The sequence below is a fragment of the Haliotis rufescens genome, unplaced genomic scaffold, assembly GCF_023055435.1.
Source record: "Haliotis rufescens isolate VD_foot unplaced genomic scaffold, xgHalRufe1.0.p SCAF_18, whole genome shotgun sequence".
NCBI lineage: Eukaryota > Metazoa > Mollusca > Gastropoda > Lepetellida > Haliotidae > Haliotis > Haliotis rufescens.
In genome coordinates, this window is record NW_025963868.1 from 7,904,688 (window position 1) to 7,919,114 (window position 14,427).

Consider the following 14,427-nt stretch of genomic DNA (forward strand, 5'->3'; position numbering starts at 1 on the left):
GTCATCAGTGTATCTTGTAATATACAGCATCCCCGTCATCAGTGCATATAGTACTATACAACATCCCCGTCATCGGTGTAGATTGTAATGTGTAACATCCCCGTCATAAGTGCATATAGTTATATACACCATCCCTGTCATCAGTGTATTTTGTAATATACCACATTCCCGTCATCTGTGTAGATTGTAATATACAACATTTCCGTCATCAGTGTAGATTAATATAAAGCATCCCCGTCACCAGTGTAGATTGTAATGTGTAACATCCCCGTTATAAGTGCATATAGTTATATGCACTACCCCTGTCATCAGTGTATCTTGTAATATACAACATCCCCGTCATCTGTGTATCTTGTAATATACAACATCCCCGTCATCAGTGTATCTTGTAATATACAACATCCCCGTCATCAGTGTATCTTGTAATATACAACATCCCCGTCATCAGTGTATCTTGTAATATACAACATCCCCGTCATCTGTGTATCTTGTAATATACAACATCCCCGTCATCAGTGTATCTTGTAATATACAACATCCCCGTCATCAGTGTATCTTGTAATATACAACATCCCCGTCATCAGTGTATCTTGTCAAATACAACATCCCCGTCATCAGCGCATATAGTTATATACAACATCCCCGTCATCAGTGCATATAGATGTCTACAACATCCCCGTCATCTGTTTATCTTGTGATATACAACATCCAGTGCAAATAGTTATATACAACATCCCAGTCATTGTAATGTGTAACATCCCCGTTATAAGTGCATATAGTTATATGCACTACCCCTGTCATCAGTGTATCTTGTAATATACAACATCCCCGTCATCAGTGTATCTTGTAATATACAACATCCCCGTCATCAGTGTATCTTGTAATATACAACATCCCCGTCATCTGTGTATCTTGTAATATACAACATCCCCGTCATCTGTGTATCTTGTAATATACAACATCCCCGTCATCTGTGTATCTTGTAATATACAACATCCCCGTCATCAGTGTATCTTGTAATATACAACATCCCCGTCATCAGTGTATCTTGTAATATACAACATCCCCGTCATCTGTGTATCTTGTAATATACAACATCCCCGTCATCTGTGTATCTTGTAATATACAACATCCCCGTCATCAGTGTATCTTGTAATATACAACATCCCCGTCATCAGTGTATCTTGTAATATACAACATCCCCGTCATCAGTGTATCTTGTCAAATACAACATCCCCGTCATCAGCGCATATAGTTATATACAACATCCCCGTCATCAGTGCATATAGATGTCTACAACATCCCCGTCATCTGTTTATCTTGTGATATACAACATCCCCGTCATCAGTGTATCTTGTAATATACAACATCCCCGTAATCAGTGTATCTTGTTATATACAACATCCCCGTCACCAGTGCAAAAAGTTATATACAACATCCCAGTCATTGTAATGTGTAACATCCCCGTTATAAGTGCATATAGTTATATGCACTACCCCTGTCATCAGTGTATCTTGTAATATACAACATCCCCGTCATCAGTGTATCTTGTAATATACAACATCCCCGTCATCAGTGTATCTTGTAATATACAACATCCCCGTCATCAGTGTATCTTGTAATATACAACATCCCCGTCATCTGTGTATCTTGTAATATACAACATCCCCGTCATCTGTGTATCTTGTAATATACAACATCCCCGTCATCAGTGTATCTTGTAATATACAACATCCCCGTCATCAGTGTATCTTGTAATATACAACATCCCCGTCATCAGTGTATCTTGTCAAATACAACATCCCCGTCATCAGCGCATATAGTTATATACAACATCCCCGTCATCAGTGCATATAGATGTCTACAACATCCCCGTCATCTGTTTATCTTGTGATATACAACATCCCCGTCATCAGTGTATCTTGTAATATACAACATCCCCGTAATCAGTGTATCTTGTTATATACAACATCCCCGTCACCAGTGCAAATAGTTATATACAAACATCCCAGTCATCTGTGCATATAGTTATATACAACATCCCCGTCATCAGTGTAGATTGTAATATACAACATCCCGTCATCAGTGTATCTTGTAATACACAACATCCCCGTCATCAGTGTAGATTGTAATATACAGCATCCCCGTCATCAGTGTATCTTGTAATATACAACATCCCCGTCATCAGTGTATCTTGTAATATACAACATCCCCGTCATCAGTGTATCTTGTTATATACAACATCCCCGTCATCAGTGTAGATAGTAATATACAACATCCCCTTCATCTGTGTATCTTGTAATATACAACATCTCCGTCATCTGTGTATCTTGTAATATACAACATCTCCGTCATCAGTGTAGATTTTAATACACAACATCCCGTCATCAGTGTATCTTGTAATACACAACATCCCCGTCATCAGTGTAGATTGTAAAATACAACATCCCCGTCATCTGTGTATCTTCTAATATACAACATCTCCGTCATCAGTGTATCTTGTAATACACAACATCCCCGTCATCAGTGTATCTTGTAATATACAACATCCCCGTCATCAGTGTATCTTGTAATATACAACATCTCCGTCATCAGTGTATCTTGTAATATACAACATCCCCGTCATCAGTGTATCTTGTTATATACAACATCCCCGTCATCAGTGCATATAGTTATATACAACATCCCCGTCATCAGTGTAGATTGTAATATACAACATCCCGTCATCAGTGTATCTTGTAATACACAACATCCCCGTCATCAGTGTAGATTGTAATATACAACATCCCCGTCATCAGTGTATCTTGTAATATACAACATCCCCGTCATCAGTGTATCTTGTAATATACAACATCCCCGTCATCAGTGTATCTAGTAATATACAACATCCCCGTCATCTGTGTATCTTGTAATATACAACATCTCCGTCATCAGTGTAGATAGTAATATACAACATCCCCGTCATCAGTGTATCTTGTAATATACAACATCCCCGTCATCAGTGTATCTAGTAATATACAACATCCCCTTCATCTGTGTATCTTGTAATATACAACATCCCCGTCATCAGTGTATCTATTAATATACAACATCCCCTTCATCTGTGTATCTTGTAATATACAACATCTCCGTCATCAGTGTAGATAGTAATATACAACATCCCCGTCATCAGTGTATCTTGTAATACACAACATCCCCGTCATCAGTGTAGATTGTAATATACAACATCCCCGTCATCAGTGTATCTTGTAATATGCAACATCTCCGTCATTAGTGTATCATGTAATATGCAACATCTCCGTCATCAGTGTAGATAGTAATATACAACATCCCCTTCATCTGTGTATCTTGTAATATACAACATCTCCGTCATCAGTGTAGATAGTAATATACAACATCCCCTGTCATCAGTGTAGATAGTAATATACAACATCCCCGTCATCAGTGTATCTTGTCATATACAACACCCCCGTCATCAGTGTACATTGTAATATACAACATCCCCGTCATCAGTGCATATAGTTATATACAACATCCCCTTCATCAGTGCATATAGTTAAATACAACATCCCCGTCATCAGTGCATATAGTTATAAACAACATCCCCGTCATACGTGTCTATTGTAATATACACCATCCCCGTCATCAGTGCACATTCTAATAGACAACATCTCTGTCATCAGTGTAACATACGACTGTAAGACTGTATCTGTCCGTATGTCTGTCTTGACGTTTCTTTTGTGAAATATTAACATTAACATTTTAAATTTTCATTCTTTTTCAATCAGCAGGTAGTTGCATGATGTACAAAAAAAGTAGTAATTTTATTGTCAAATCAAATTATACAAATTTCAGATAGTTTTCTTATTCGCATTTGATAATATAATCATGTATAATTTATCATGTACAGACAGTGTAGTGTGGGTATATTTATGAATATTTAACAAGTTGTTTTCTTCTTTTTCTGTTTACCGCCCACTCAGCAGTATTCCAGCTAAATTCCCACCCTGCCTAAAAAATTGAATTAGGACCAGACAATCCTGTGACTGATGTCATGAGCATCACCGCCGCCTGTGGGGAACGATGACATGCAATCAATTTAGTCACCGAGCATGACCAGTTGTCCCCTGTGATTTGGAAGTTGGACCTAATCCTGTGCAACGACGTTGCGAATCAAATTGGTTTAATGAAAACGTTGTCTAAAAGCGACTGCAGTTGAAATCCCAACAATATCAGATGTACTCTAATTGTATTATTGTATTGTATTGTATTATGAATCGTGAATCGCCACTGAGACATGTGAACACTCAAATCTAAACAGAGCAGTCATATGCCGCAAACGATAACATTATATCGCATATACATGTATGACTACTACTGAAATTGCAACCACGTGATCGGAAAAATGATAACGGGATCTCGCTCTGTGATATATCCAGTTACGTTCATGTGTGAGTCACGAGTGAAAAAAACCAACATTAACCCAATTTTAAATATTCAACACTCTATTTACGTATCTGTCATTTTCTGTATTGATTTGAGCGACGTGTTATCGTCTGTAAAATCGACATTTTATGTTCATTCGTGTTTATCGGGACCACAGATGAATGTGTCACCACGTTTTAAGGAAAATAGATCCTTTAATGTGTATATAGATCCTGGTATCAATTTTACTGTGATATTTCTGCCATGCCCCGCTATAGCGCGACAGGAGAGGACACCACCAGCGTTCGAAACACACAAGGACATTGAAGTCCCGGCTACATCACATATTGAAATAAGGACAATAGTCCATACTCATTCTGGTGTTATAGTGCTAGTCCACTGAGACAGCATGCTGCAGTGAAACATGGCTACCCTACTCAGACACAGTATACTGACTCCGAGACGACCAGTCCTTGTTTGAGCTCCTTCATGCCGAGGGCAAGGCGGGGTAACAACAAGTACCATATTTTAACATCTATGGATATGGCGCGGCCAGGGGATCCAGACCCCGACCTTCCGCTATCTTCACAAAGTTTGAACCATTTCAATATCAATGACTTTCATTCTAAGACTGGCATTGCGAACTCTAATTAGTTATGCTGTGCTGTTATTATTTTATGAGTGAGTGAGTGAGTGAGTATGGTTTTACGCCGCTTTTAGCAATACTCCAGCAATATCACGGCGAGGGACACCAGAAATGGGCTTCACATAGCTATAGTGTGCCCATGTCGGGAATCGAACCCGGGTCTTCGGCGTGACGAGCGAACGCTTTAACCACTAGCTACCCGACCGCCCCTATTATTTTATGCATTATGTATTCAAGTATATTCGCATATATGAAGTGCCTGATAACATTTTTGCAAAGCGATAGTATAAGCCTTGGTGATCAATATAACAGTGAGTGGAAATCTTGGGTCATGTGAAGAAACACACACACAGCATTACTCTGAAACTGCTGATAATAACCCACGTGTATCTGATCAAAGGGACACGTGGCTCTGGAAAATGGCATACCAGCATGTTTTACTGAAGTCCTCAAAACATTGCTTTGTTTATCATGAAAGCAAAGTCTTAATTATAGCAAGTATCCATACTACACAAAGCAAATATATCATTTTCACGCAAACACGGCAAATGAAAGAGAAAGAGGCTGGACATGGGCCGCAAGACTTTGGAGACTGGTCCTTGTTTAAGGGAATCTCAATTACTCATGTGGGGTTGCTATTTAAAACATACTACATGATTTAGGCGATAGTACAATAGTGGAAATTCAGTATCAAAGGAAATCTAGCTCTTCATTATTTTTAGTGCTCGTTCTTCAATGCAGTTCTAATTGTATGTTACGTGATTAATGGTTATAGATATATTGGCAATGCCCGTTCATGAAAGTATATTGCTCTGATTAAAGGGACACGATGCTCTGAAAAATGGCAAAGGTCGACATATGACGACTAGAAAGAGATTGGAAATGGGCCGCGAGGATAGTCCCTCTTTCAGGCAAAATGGAATTACCTTATGTAGATGTGAATGCAAGTTATAATATAATGCGTTGTATTGACAATAGTGATAATTCAAGGTTCCAATTATATGTTACGTGGCGAATGAGTGTCTTGGGTATAAGACAATCCTGTTCGCTGTGTCATATAGCGAGAATGTCCAACTGACAGACACTGTCGGACACCCAGCTATCGAACTGTACACAAGAGGAAAACCCCAGCTACAGATTTAACTAAAGTCTTTTTTTGATAAAGTAACTGATATTTGATAAACGCCTCTTACCACAGATGTTTTTGAATGGACAGCTAGTATTTCTGTATTATGTATCAACTCGCCATTTGCAATAAATATGCCTGGGTTCACTCATATAGACTTTGCGGGGGCAATGGTGGCCCAGTCGTCTAAGGCGCCGAGATTCGCTGTGCAGAGTTGCGTCCCTTTGACACGCAAGAAACCTATGATTGTGGGTTCGAATCCCGGTTCGCCCCGATTATGTTTCTAGGTTTGTCAGCACCATACCCGTGCTCGTGGGTTTCACCGAAGTGGTAAACGTCTGAGGCCTGCATCACGTTGGGCTTTCCTCCCACATTAAGCTGACACGCCGCGATATAACTGGAATACTGTTAAAAGTGGCGTAAAACCAAACTCACTCACTCATTTATATGCACTTTGCGGTGTAACGGGGTAATTAACAAATACACCGGCACAATAGGCCCTTTTGATAGTCACATAACTTCAGCACCATGGCCCTTGATAAGGGGTGGTGGGTTGACGTCTTTTGAATTAATGGTTAATGAAAATAACAGTGACAAAGTTTATCTTATAGTACTATATACAGTTAGTGTTACAGAAAGTCAATTCATGATTCCCATATATTTACATGTTACTGATATCACAGTATACTGTACAGTGACGTAGTACTGATATGACGTATAGTTTACAATGACGTAGTTCTAATGTAACTTTACATTACAATGACATCATAATGATATGATATACACTTAACAATGACGTAATACTGATATGACGTATATTTTACAATGTTGCCGGTTGGATGTTGAATGCCGCACTCAGCTATTTTTCATCTACATGACGGCTGCGTGAGCCTGGACCAGACAATCCAGTGATTGATATTGTGAGCAACGATCACGTTTACATGATATACGGCTTTTCCATTGGACGAGCGGTCGGTCACATGACATGATAAGTGTATGAACGACACAAGTTAGATTTAATTTTCACAAACTTATACATGAGTTTGAAACACTTGAAACTAAAGCTACAAAAAAACCGTTGGTTTGGAAGATAATTATGTGCAGCAGGGAAAAGCGTTAAAATCGCAAATCTATGAGGAAAACACGGTGAGACAGTCCGAAGCTCTGTATAATGACAAGTCAATATCAAAATCGTTGATTGGGAGCAGCAAAGAGATATGGTTACCAAAACTAACTCCATTATCACTTTGATGTTTGAGGCAACAGCATAATACCGTCATGGTGTTTGGATACGTATGTATTTACACAGTGTACTTAACTGGATATGACATTATAGATACTGCCTCCCTCAATAGGAGTTCGGTTCAAAGTGGTGTATTCATGTCCAGCTGTTTCATCCGTTTGTCCATCAACGTCATTAGGAGAATCGTACACATTTCTACCACTGTGTGTTTCTGGCTTCTGGGTCCGTTTTGATTGTTTCATCTTCACCAGAACAACCACCAGCACGAAGATGATTGTGACAGCCACGCTTCCTGCAACGACAGCGCCGACGACGACCGCACTGGTTATGCTTCCCCCGCGTCTTGAATCTGCCGTCACTTGTTCTGAAAATGTGAGGTGTGTCTGCAAACAATTGCAATATCGCCTTACCTTGGATAAGAATACTTTGGAAATATATATCAATAGATTCTTTTTGTAAAATCACGTCATGTAACCTTGATATACGAGGAAAGAGGCAATAGAAATATACGCTTAGAATGTGAACACATACAAGACATGTTTGGATTTAAATGGAATACACATTTAGTGTGTTCTACCTAAACACGTTTAGGGTCAAAGCACATGAAATGTAATATCCTCCCCAAGCCTGAACACCATCTAAACACAACATACCCATAATCCAAACATATTTGTAATTTAAACACATTTAAACATGTTTAACATTTGTATAATGTATACACGTTAAACATGTTCAGACCTCAAACATGTTAAAAATAAGAAGCATATCATATGGGCAATGAGCCAAGAATTGTAAAGATAATAAGGATACGAACTTCTTGGATCAAATTACAAAATATAGTTGTAATGTTAAACACTAATCATGAGGGAAAAACACACGAGCAAGGATGCAAAGACACCAAACAAACGATCACAGGACTTGTACGCGCTACATAGAGAGTATAACACAGTCCATTCTCTCACTGTGAGTAACATTACAAACAAAACAATTCCTATCTACTTAACTGTTTTAAAGTGATATAAACTTAATTAACGTGTCTCTTCATTATATAACAACCTACATCCTAAAGTCCAATCAATGCACAAGCATAAATACAGGTAAAGTACCTTGACAAGCAATGTCCCAACTCGTATTGCCACAGACAAAGACCAATTTCTTTGTCTCTGCAAGAGATGTAGCTACATTGACTGTAATCTCAAACATGCCAACAGGTGTAGCAGTACGTTGTACGTTCAACAGTCTTCCTGTCAAGTGTCCAGTCTTCAAATACAGCTCAATGGAGTCAGAACAATGGTAGTCTTGTACACGTACTGTCACTTCCTCTGCAGACCGGTTGCTCAATATGTCACATGACGGAAGTTCTGAAATACAACGAACAACAACTGTAACATTTGTTTTTGTTTTTAAAAACAACATACGAATATATGCTACATGTCGACGTTACACCAACTAATCTATGTATATGTTATAGGCAATGTGTAAAATCACTGGCATCAGGAACAAAAAGTCATTTCACAATCAGACTGACTAAATGTTACTAAAAAAATTCCAAAGGGCTTACAAATCCCACAAGAGATTAGTTATGCTGGGAATATGAGTCACACAAATTAAACAATTATACAATATACATTTTATTTCGCTTTCCCACACTGGGTGATGATATAGATCATAAATATGTGTGGAATTCGTTATGATAATATAATCAATGGAAAGTCATCAGAAACCCATGCTTTTCGTTAAGAGGTGACTAACGGGATTGGGTGGCCAGGCTCGCTGGAATGGTTGATGCATGTCATCGGATCCCCTCCTGGATTGTTGGGTCCCGACTCGATTATTTACAGACCGCCGTCACATAGCTGGAATATTGCTGAGTGCGGGGTTAAACAACAAACAAACAAACTAAATAATAAATGGAAAAGTAATTGTAATATGACATGTTATGTCGTTTTGTATATGGCTCAACTAAAATTTCCATCATTTGGCACATTGACTGTAACATATACATACTAAATACACATGATACATTTGTATCACGTCATACCAATAACTCAGAAAGGTGTTGTCTCAATTATAACCGTGGCAAGCAAGTCGGGCAACGTTGCTACAACGATGTGATGTATACAGTCACCAGGTGATGGTCTGAGCTAAAGTAGCATACTTACTTGCAACTGTCATGAGACAGTGGGACTCATAATCCCAAATGGAGCAAGTCCAGTTTCCTGCATGTGACTGTTTTATCCTTGGTAGTGTGAGGACACTGTAGGAAGAGTTAGGTATGGTCACCATCGCGTCAGGTAGACATCTTGATGTGTTCATGTCACATGTGGTCACAATGCCCCCTGATGGCTGGATGTAGGAGTGTGTGCGTCCTGTGCCAATGCAGCTCAGTTTTGCTGGTGAGTCCAAGAATCCTATCTCTGGACACACAATCTCTGCTGCACCTTGGATGTATAAATAAAGTCATTTAACATTCAGACAGACTGAATGTTACTAAAAAATTCGATAGGGCTTACAAATCCCACAAGATTAATTATACAGGGAATATGAGTCACCCAAATAAAACAATTATACAATATACATTTTATTACGCTTTCCCACACTGGGTGATGATATAGATCATAAATATGTGTGGAATTCGTTATGATAATATAATCAATGGAAAGTCATCAGAAACCCATGCTTTTCGTTAGGAGGTGACTAACGGGATTGGGTGGTCAGGCTCGCTGGAATGGTTGATGCATGTCATCGGATCCCTTCCTGGATTGTTGGGTCCCGACTCGATTATTTACAGACCGCCGTCACATAGCTGGAATATTGCTGAGTGCGGGGTTAAACAACAAACAAACAAACTAAATAATAAATGGAAAAGTAATTGTAATATGACATGTTATGTCGTTTTGTATATGGCTCAACTAAAATTTCCATCATTTGGCACATTGACTGTAACATATACATACTAAATACACATGATACATTTGTATCACGTCATACCAATAACTCAGAAAGGTGTTGTCTCAATTATAACCGTGGCAAGCAAGTCGGGCAACGTTGCTACAACGATGTGATGTATACAGTCACCAGGTGATGGTCTGAGCTAAAGTAGCATACTTACTTGCAACTGTCATGAGACAGTGTGACTCATAATCCCCAATGGAGCAAGCCCAGCGTCCTGCGTGTGACTGGTTTACCCTTGGTAGTGTGAGGACACTGTAGGAAGAGTTAGGTATGGTCACCATCGCGTCAGGTAGACATCTTGATGTGTTCATGTCACATGTGGTCACAGGGCCACCTGATGGCTGGATGTAGGAGTGTGTGCGTCCTGTGCCAATGCAGCTCAGGTTTGCTGGCGAGTCCAAGAATCCTATCTCTGGACACACAAGCTCTGCTGCACCTTGGATGTATAAATAAAGTGTCATTATGTTGACACCGGCGACACTGGAGAATCTCAGCGACCTTACTGATGATGTGTTATCGTATCCCGACGACACGGTACTTGCACACGAAAACCATATTTACAGTGTTCCAGATGGACTATTGCTTACTGCAGTTCCAACTAACCATAAAAAAAACACACATTATTTTGAATACATATTATACTCAGTCGGTAAAAAAACATGTTTTCCTTCACAACGTACGTACGTATGGCAAGCCGTTTTCACATTTATTACGGAATTACAGATATCTTCAATAAATTGTTTTAAAGATATCTTGAATTGAATTGAAGATATCTTGAATGGAATTGAAGATATCTTGAATGGAATTGAAGATATCTTAAATGCCGATAATTGTAGATATCTGCAATAAAATTTAAGATATCTTCAATTGATTTAAAGATATCTTGAAATGAATTGCTGAAATCTTAAATTTGATTATTGATATCAAAATATGATTTAAAGATATCAAAATGTCATGTTTTGTTATGATGTCATTAATCCAATTCCTGATATCTTGAAACTTAATTGAATTTAAGATATCTTGAATTTATTTCTAGTATATTTATGTACTTTAGGATGGTAATTGTTTAATGATATCTTAAATACATTTAGATATATCACATACTAATTTGTTGATATCACCGTAACATTTTAAGATATCAGTAATTGTATTATGGATATCAGAAATGAATTTAAGATATCTTTAATTATTTTTTGATATCTTAAAAACATTATTGATATCTTTAAATAAAATACCGATATCTTTAAAACAATTGAAGATATCTGTAATTCCGTAATAAATGTGAAAACGGCTTGCCATACGTACGAGTATTGTCATAATCAGTCGAAATATAGGTGTTTTTTCTTTTTTTTACGTACCTTGGAAAACATTAGACAAAATTATACCAAGGAGGATGTGTAATCCGAGACTATTCGTTCTTCCAGTGAACTCCATCTGTAAAAATGAAGGGGTTCCTGTTTATGCATATACAATGTAGGTCAAGTTAAGAAAAATAATAGAAATCCATTCAAGACACACCAGCAACAGCGTTGTGTGTGTTGTTTAACGCTGCACAATATCCTAGCTTTAAGAGGCCAACGTGTAAATTATTGAGACCGGACTAGAAAACCCAGTGATTGATATCATATAGACAGTATTGTTGACGTAGTATTTAATGACGTTCAAAAGTTAAGGATGTCACATCGAATACCTATTAAAGTCATGTTAACTCCGTCTTCAATGATCTATTGATTCTATAAGGGACTAAAGGATCATGTATTTTCCTCGCTTACATTGTGTAGTTAACATTACTGATGTGCAAATGTGATAGATAACGGTATTTGTTACCAATACATGTTGTAATTATATATTGTTTCTTTCCACACTTCCTGTAAAATCTAATAGAATTACAATACTGCCACACAATGTCAACTATGATAATACACACAATGACGCAAAATAGGCTAGTTTCTCTGTCAAAGACACCGTTATTTGTTTGGACTATTGCTGTTTATTATCGTAAAACAACATGCGCTCGGTCTCCGGTCGTGGAGAGAACCTCAACCTCATTCTCTTAGCTAATTACTGAATGTCATATTCTTCGGATTATTTTGGGTTTTGTTAACAGTTGGCTTTAATCTAGAACATCATTATCATATCCCATGGGTCTGTGTACAATTAAGCAAATATGTCTACTTGTTTGTAAACTTACCGTTGTTGCAGGTAGTCAATCAGTCCTGCTTCTTCCTTGAACACCACGCCTCACTGAGGTAGATTTACATCAAGCGATACTGTTAATACTTTACCCCTAAATGATAATGCTGGTTATATGTCCTTAATGTAATGGTGTTGTGATTACGTTTGTCAACGTTTCATTGAAACGACAGAAACGTGTTGAGGCAATACCAATGTTTATATCACGATAATCATCGACTCACAAAGCAGACACAGTTTACAAAACAACACATAACACCATGATACGTGGTCACCATGGAGGAAGTAATGAGGAAAATTGTTAACTTTTGGACAATGTGTTACTTGGTGAGATGGTCGGTTTGCTTTGTTTGCTTTGATGCATATCTTTTACTTCAAGGCAACATTTTAGCACATTTTATTACAAAGCCAGCGAATTTGTGTATGATCATAAATCTTATTATATTGATTTATTATTTAGTTATTCGTTCACGAGCTTTTACGCAATACAGTGTAGACAAATATATAATGTTAACCGCTTGTCCACTTTTTCGTGTTTTCCAAAGACAATAGGCTTGCATTTTTATGATTTACATGTTACTTTGGGAATAAAAGGCAAGAACATGCCAATCAAAATGAGGGTTCTATCGGGCAGAATGTTTACACTATTTCGCTATGAAAATGAACACAGGTTTCTTGTCACTACTAACAGGTAAAATGTCTGTCCGACCCTGTGTGTACATTGAATGACTCGTGCACAGAAGACAAAGCGTTTTAATGCGCTGCATTTGCACAGATCAATTATATCCTTTCGCTTCAAAAAAAGAAATATAGATTCCTAACTATTTATTTTCCTGGTATCAGATATACGCTGACTCACTCATATGAGGAAAAAGTTGCACTGCATGATATGTAAATCAAACCTACTATTCATCATGTGCATTTCATTCAAATCGTTGTAACATCATACCCTTCTTTTCCCCGTGTGACCGCCTCCTTGGTCCAGTGGACAGAGCTTCCGACCATACAACGCAAGGTCGGAAGGCAATGCGGGGCTGCTTATGGCTTTTGTTATGATTTACCCGCCTCCGCAGTTTATTTGGGAATAACTCATTTACCTCAAAGTCTATGACTATATCATATATAGGACATTCGGTTGACCTATGTCATGTTGAGGTCAAGGTCAAGGCCATTGATATGTCACTCATGTTTTAAAAACACTTACCAACTGTACAAGTAAACTGATAATTCAAATTGCACTGAACTAAACATGTTATCTCCACACTGAAGTCGCGAGCCCCATAATATTTATTTTGAAATTGGTCAAAAGGGATTTACGTTAATTTATTCACTATGAAGACTTTTTATATTGACATCACTTGAAAAGGAACATGATAAGAAAGACTCATACAATTGCAATTAACATGTGAATAAAATATTCAATCTGATATCATTTTCCTTATGACATGTTCGTTCTGCCCGACAACAGCACATGAGACGGAAATACGTATGAAAGTGCCCTACTTTATCATGAACACAAAGAGACGGAACACATTCACGCAGCCATACACACTCGCCCATGAGGAAATGAGTATATATTACTCCGGTGGTGTATGTTTATATTCAGGGAAGCAGGCGACACAGACAATACAGGCGTATGATTCACACTGATCGAGATGCTAGATTGACAGCACTCACACACCTGCACACTGAACGATAAAACTGTAACTGATGCATCAGATCGGGCTATAGTCCTGCGTGTATAAAGAGCTTTGATATAACTGAAATACTGTAGAGTTTTATAAAGCTGCACTACACCGAACAGACTCAATCGATAAGTCAGTGTTTGTTTGTTTTTGT

The 14,427-nt window shown here is 38.1% G+C and overlaps 1 protein-coding gene and 1 long non-coding RNA gene across 6 annotated transcripts in view; both read right to left on the minus strand.

Annotated features, from left to right (window-relative positions):
* Nucleotides 1-7,194: 7,194 nt before the first annotated feature.
* LOC124149688 overlaps nt 7,195-14,427 on the minus strand; it is a 29,161-nt gene continuing 21,928 nt past the window's right edge. For all 5 annotated transcript variants that reach the window (XM_048398159.1, XM_048398160.1, XM_048398158.1 and 2 more), the window contains 2 exons: nt 8,547-8,801; nt 7,195-7,804 (listed from right to left, as the gene is read on the minus strand). In XM_048398159.1, the coding sequence (XP_048254116.1) occupies nt 7,512-7,804; nt 8,547-8,801 (548 nt within the window). In that variant the 3' untranslated portion in view covers nt 7,195-7,511. The remainder of the gene's footprint in view (nt 7,805-8,546; nt 8,802-14,427) is intronic.
* LOC124126200 lies at nt 10,559-13,858 on the minus strand. Its single transcript, XR_007221834.1, has 3 exons — nt 12,587-13,858; nt 11,754-11,829; nt 10,559-10,831 (listed from the first exon to the last, which is right to left on the minus strand). It is a non-coding gene; the product is annotated as an uncharacterized LOC124126200 (long non-coding RNA).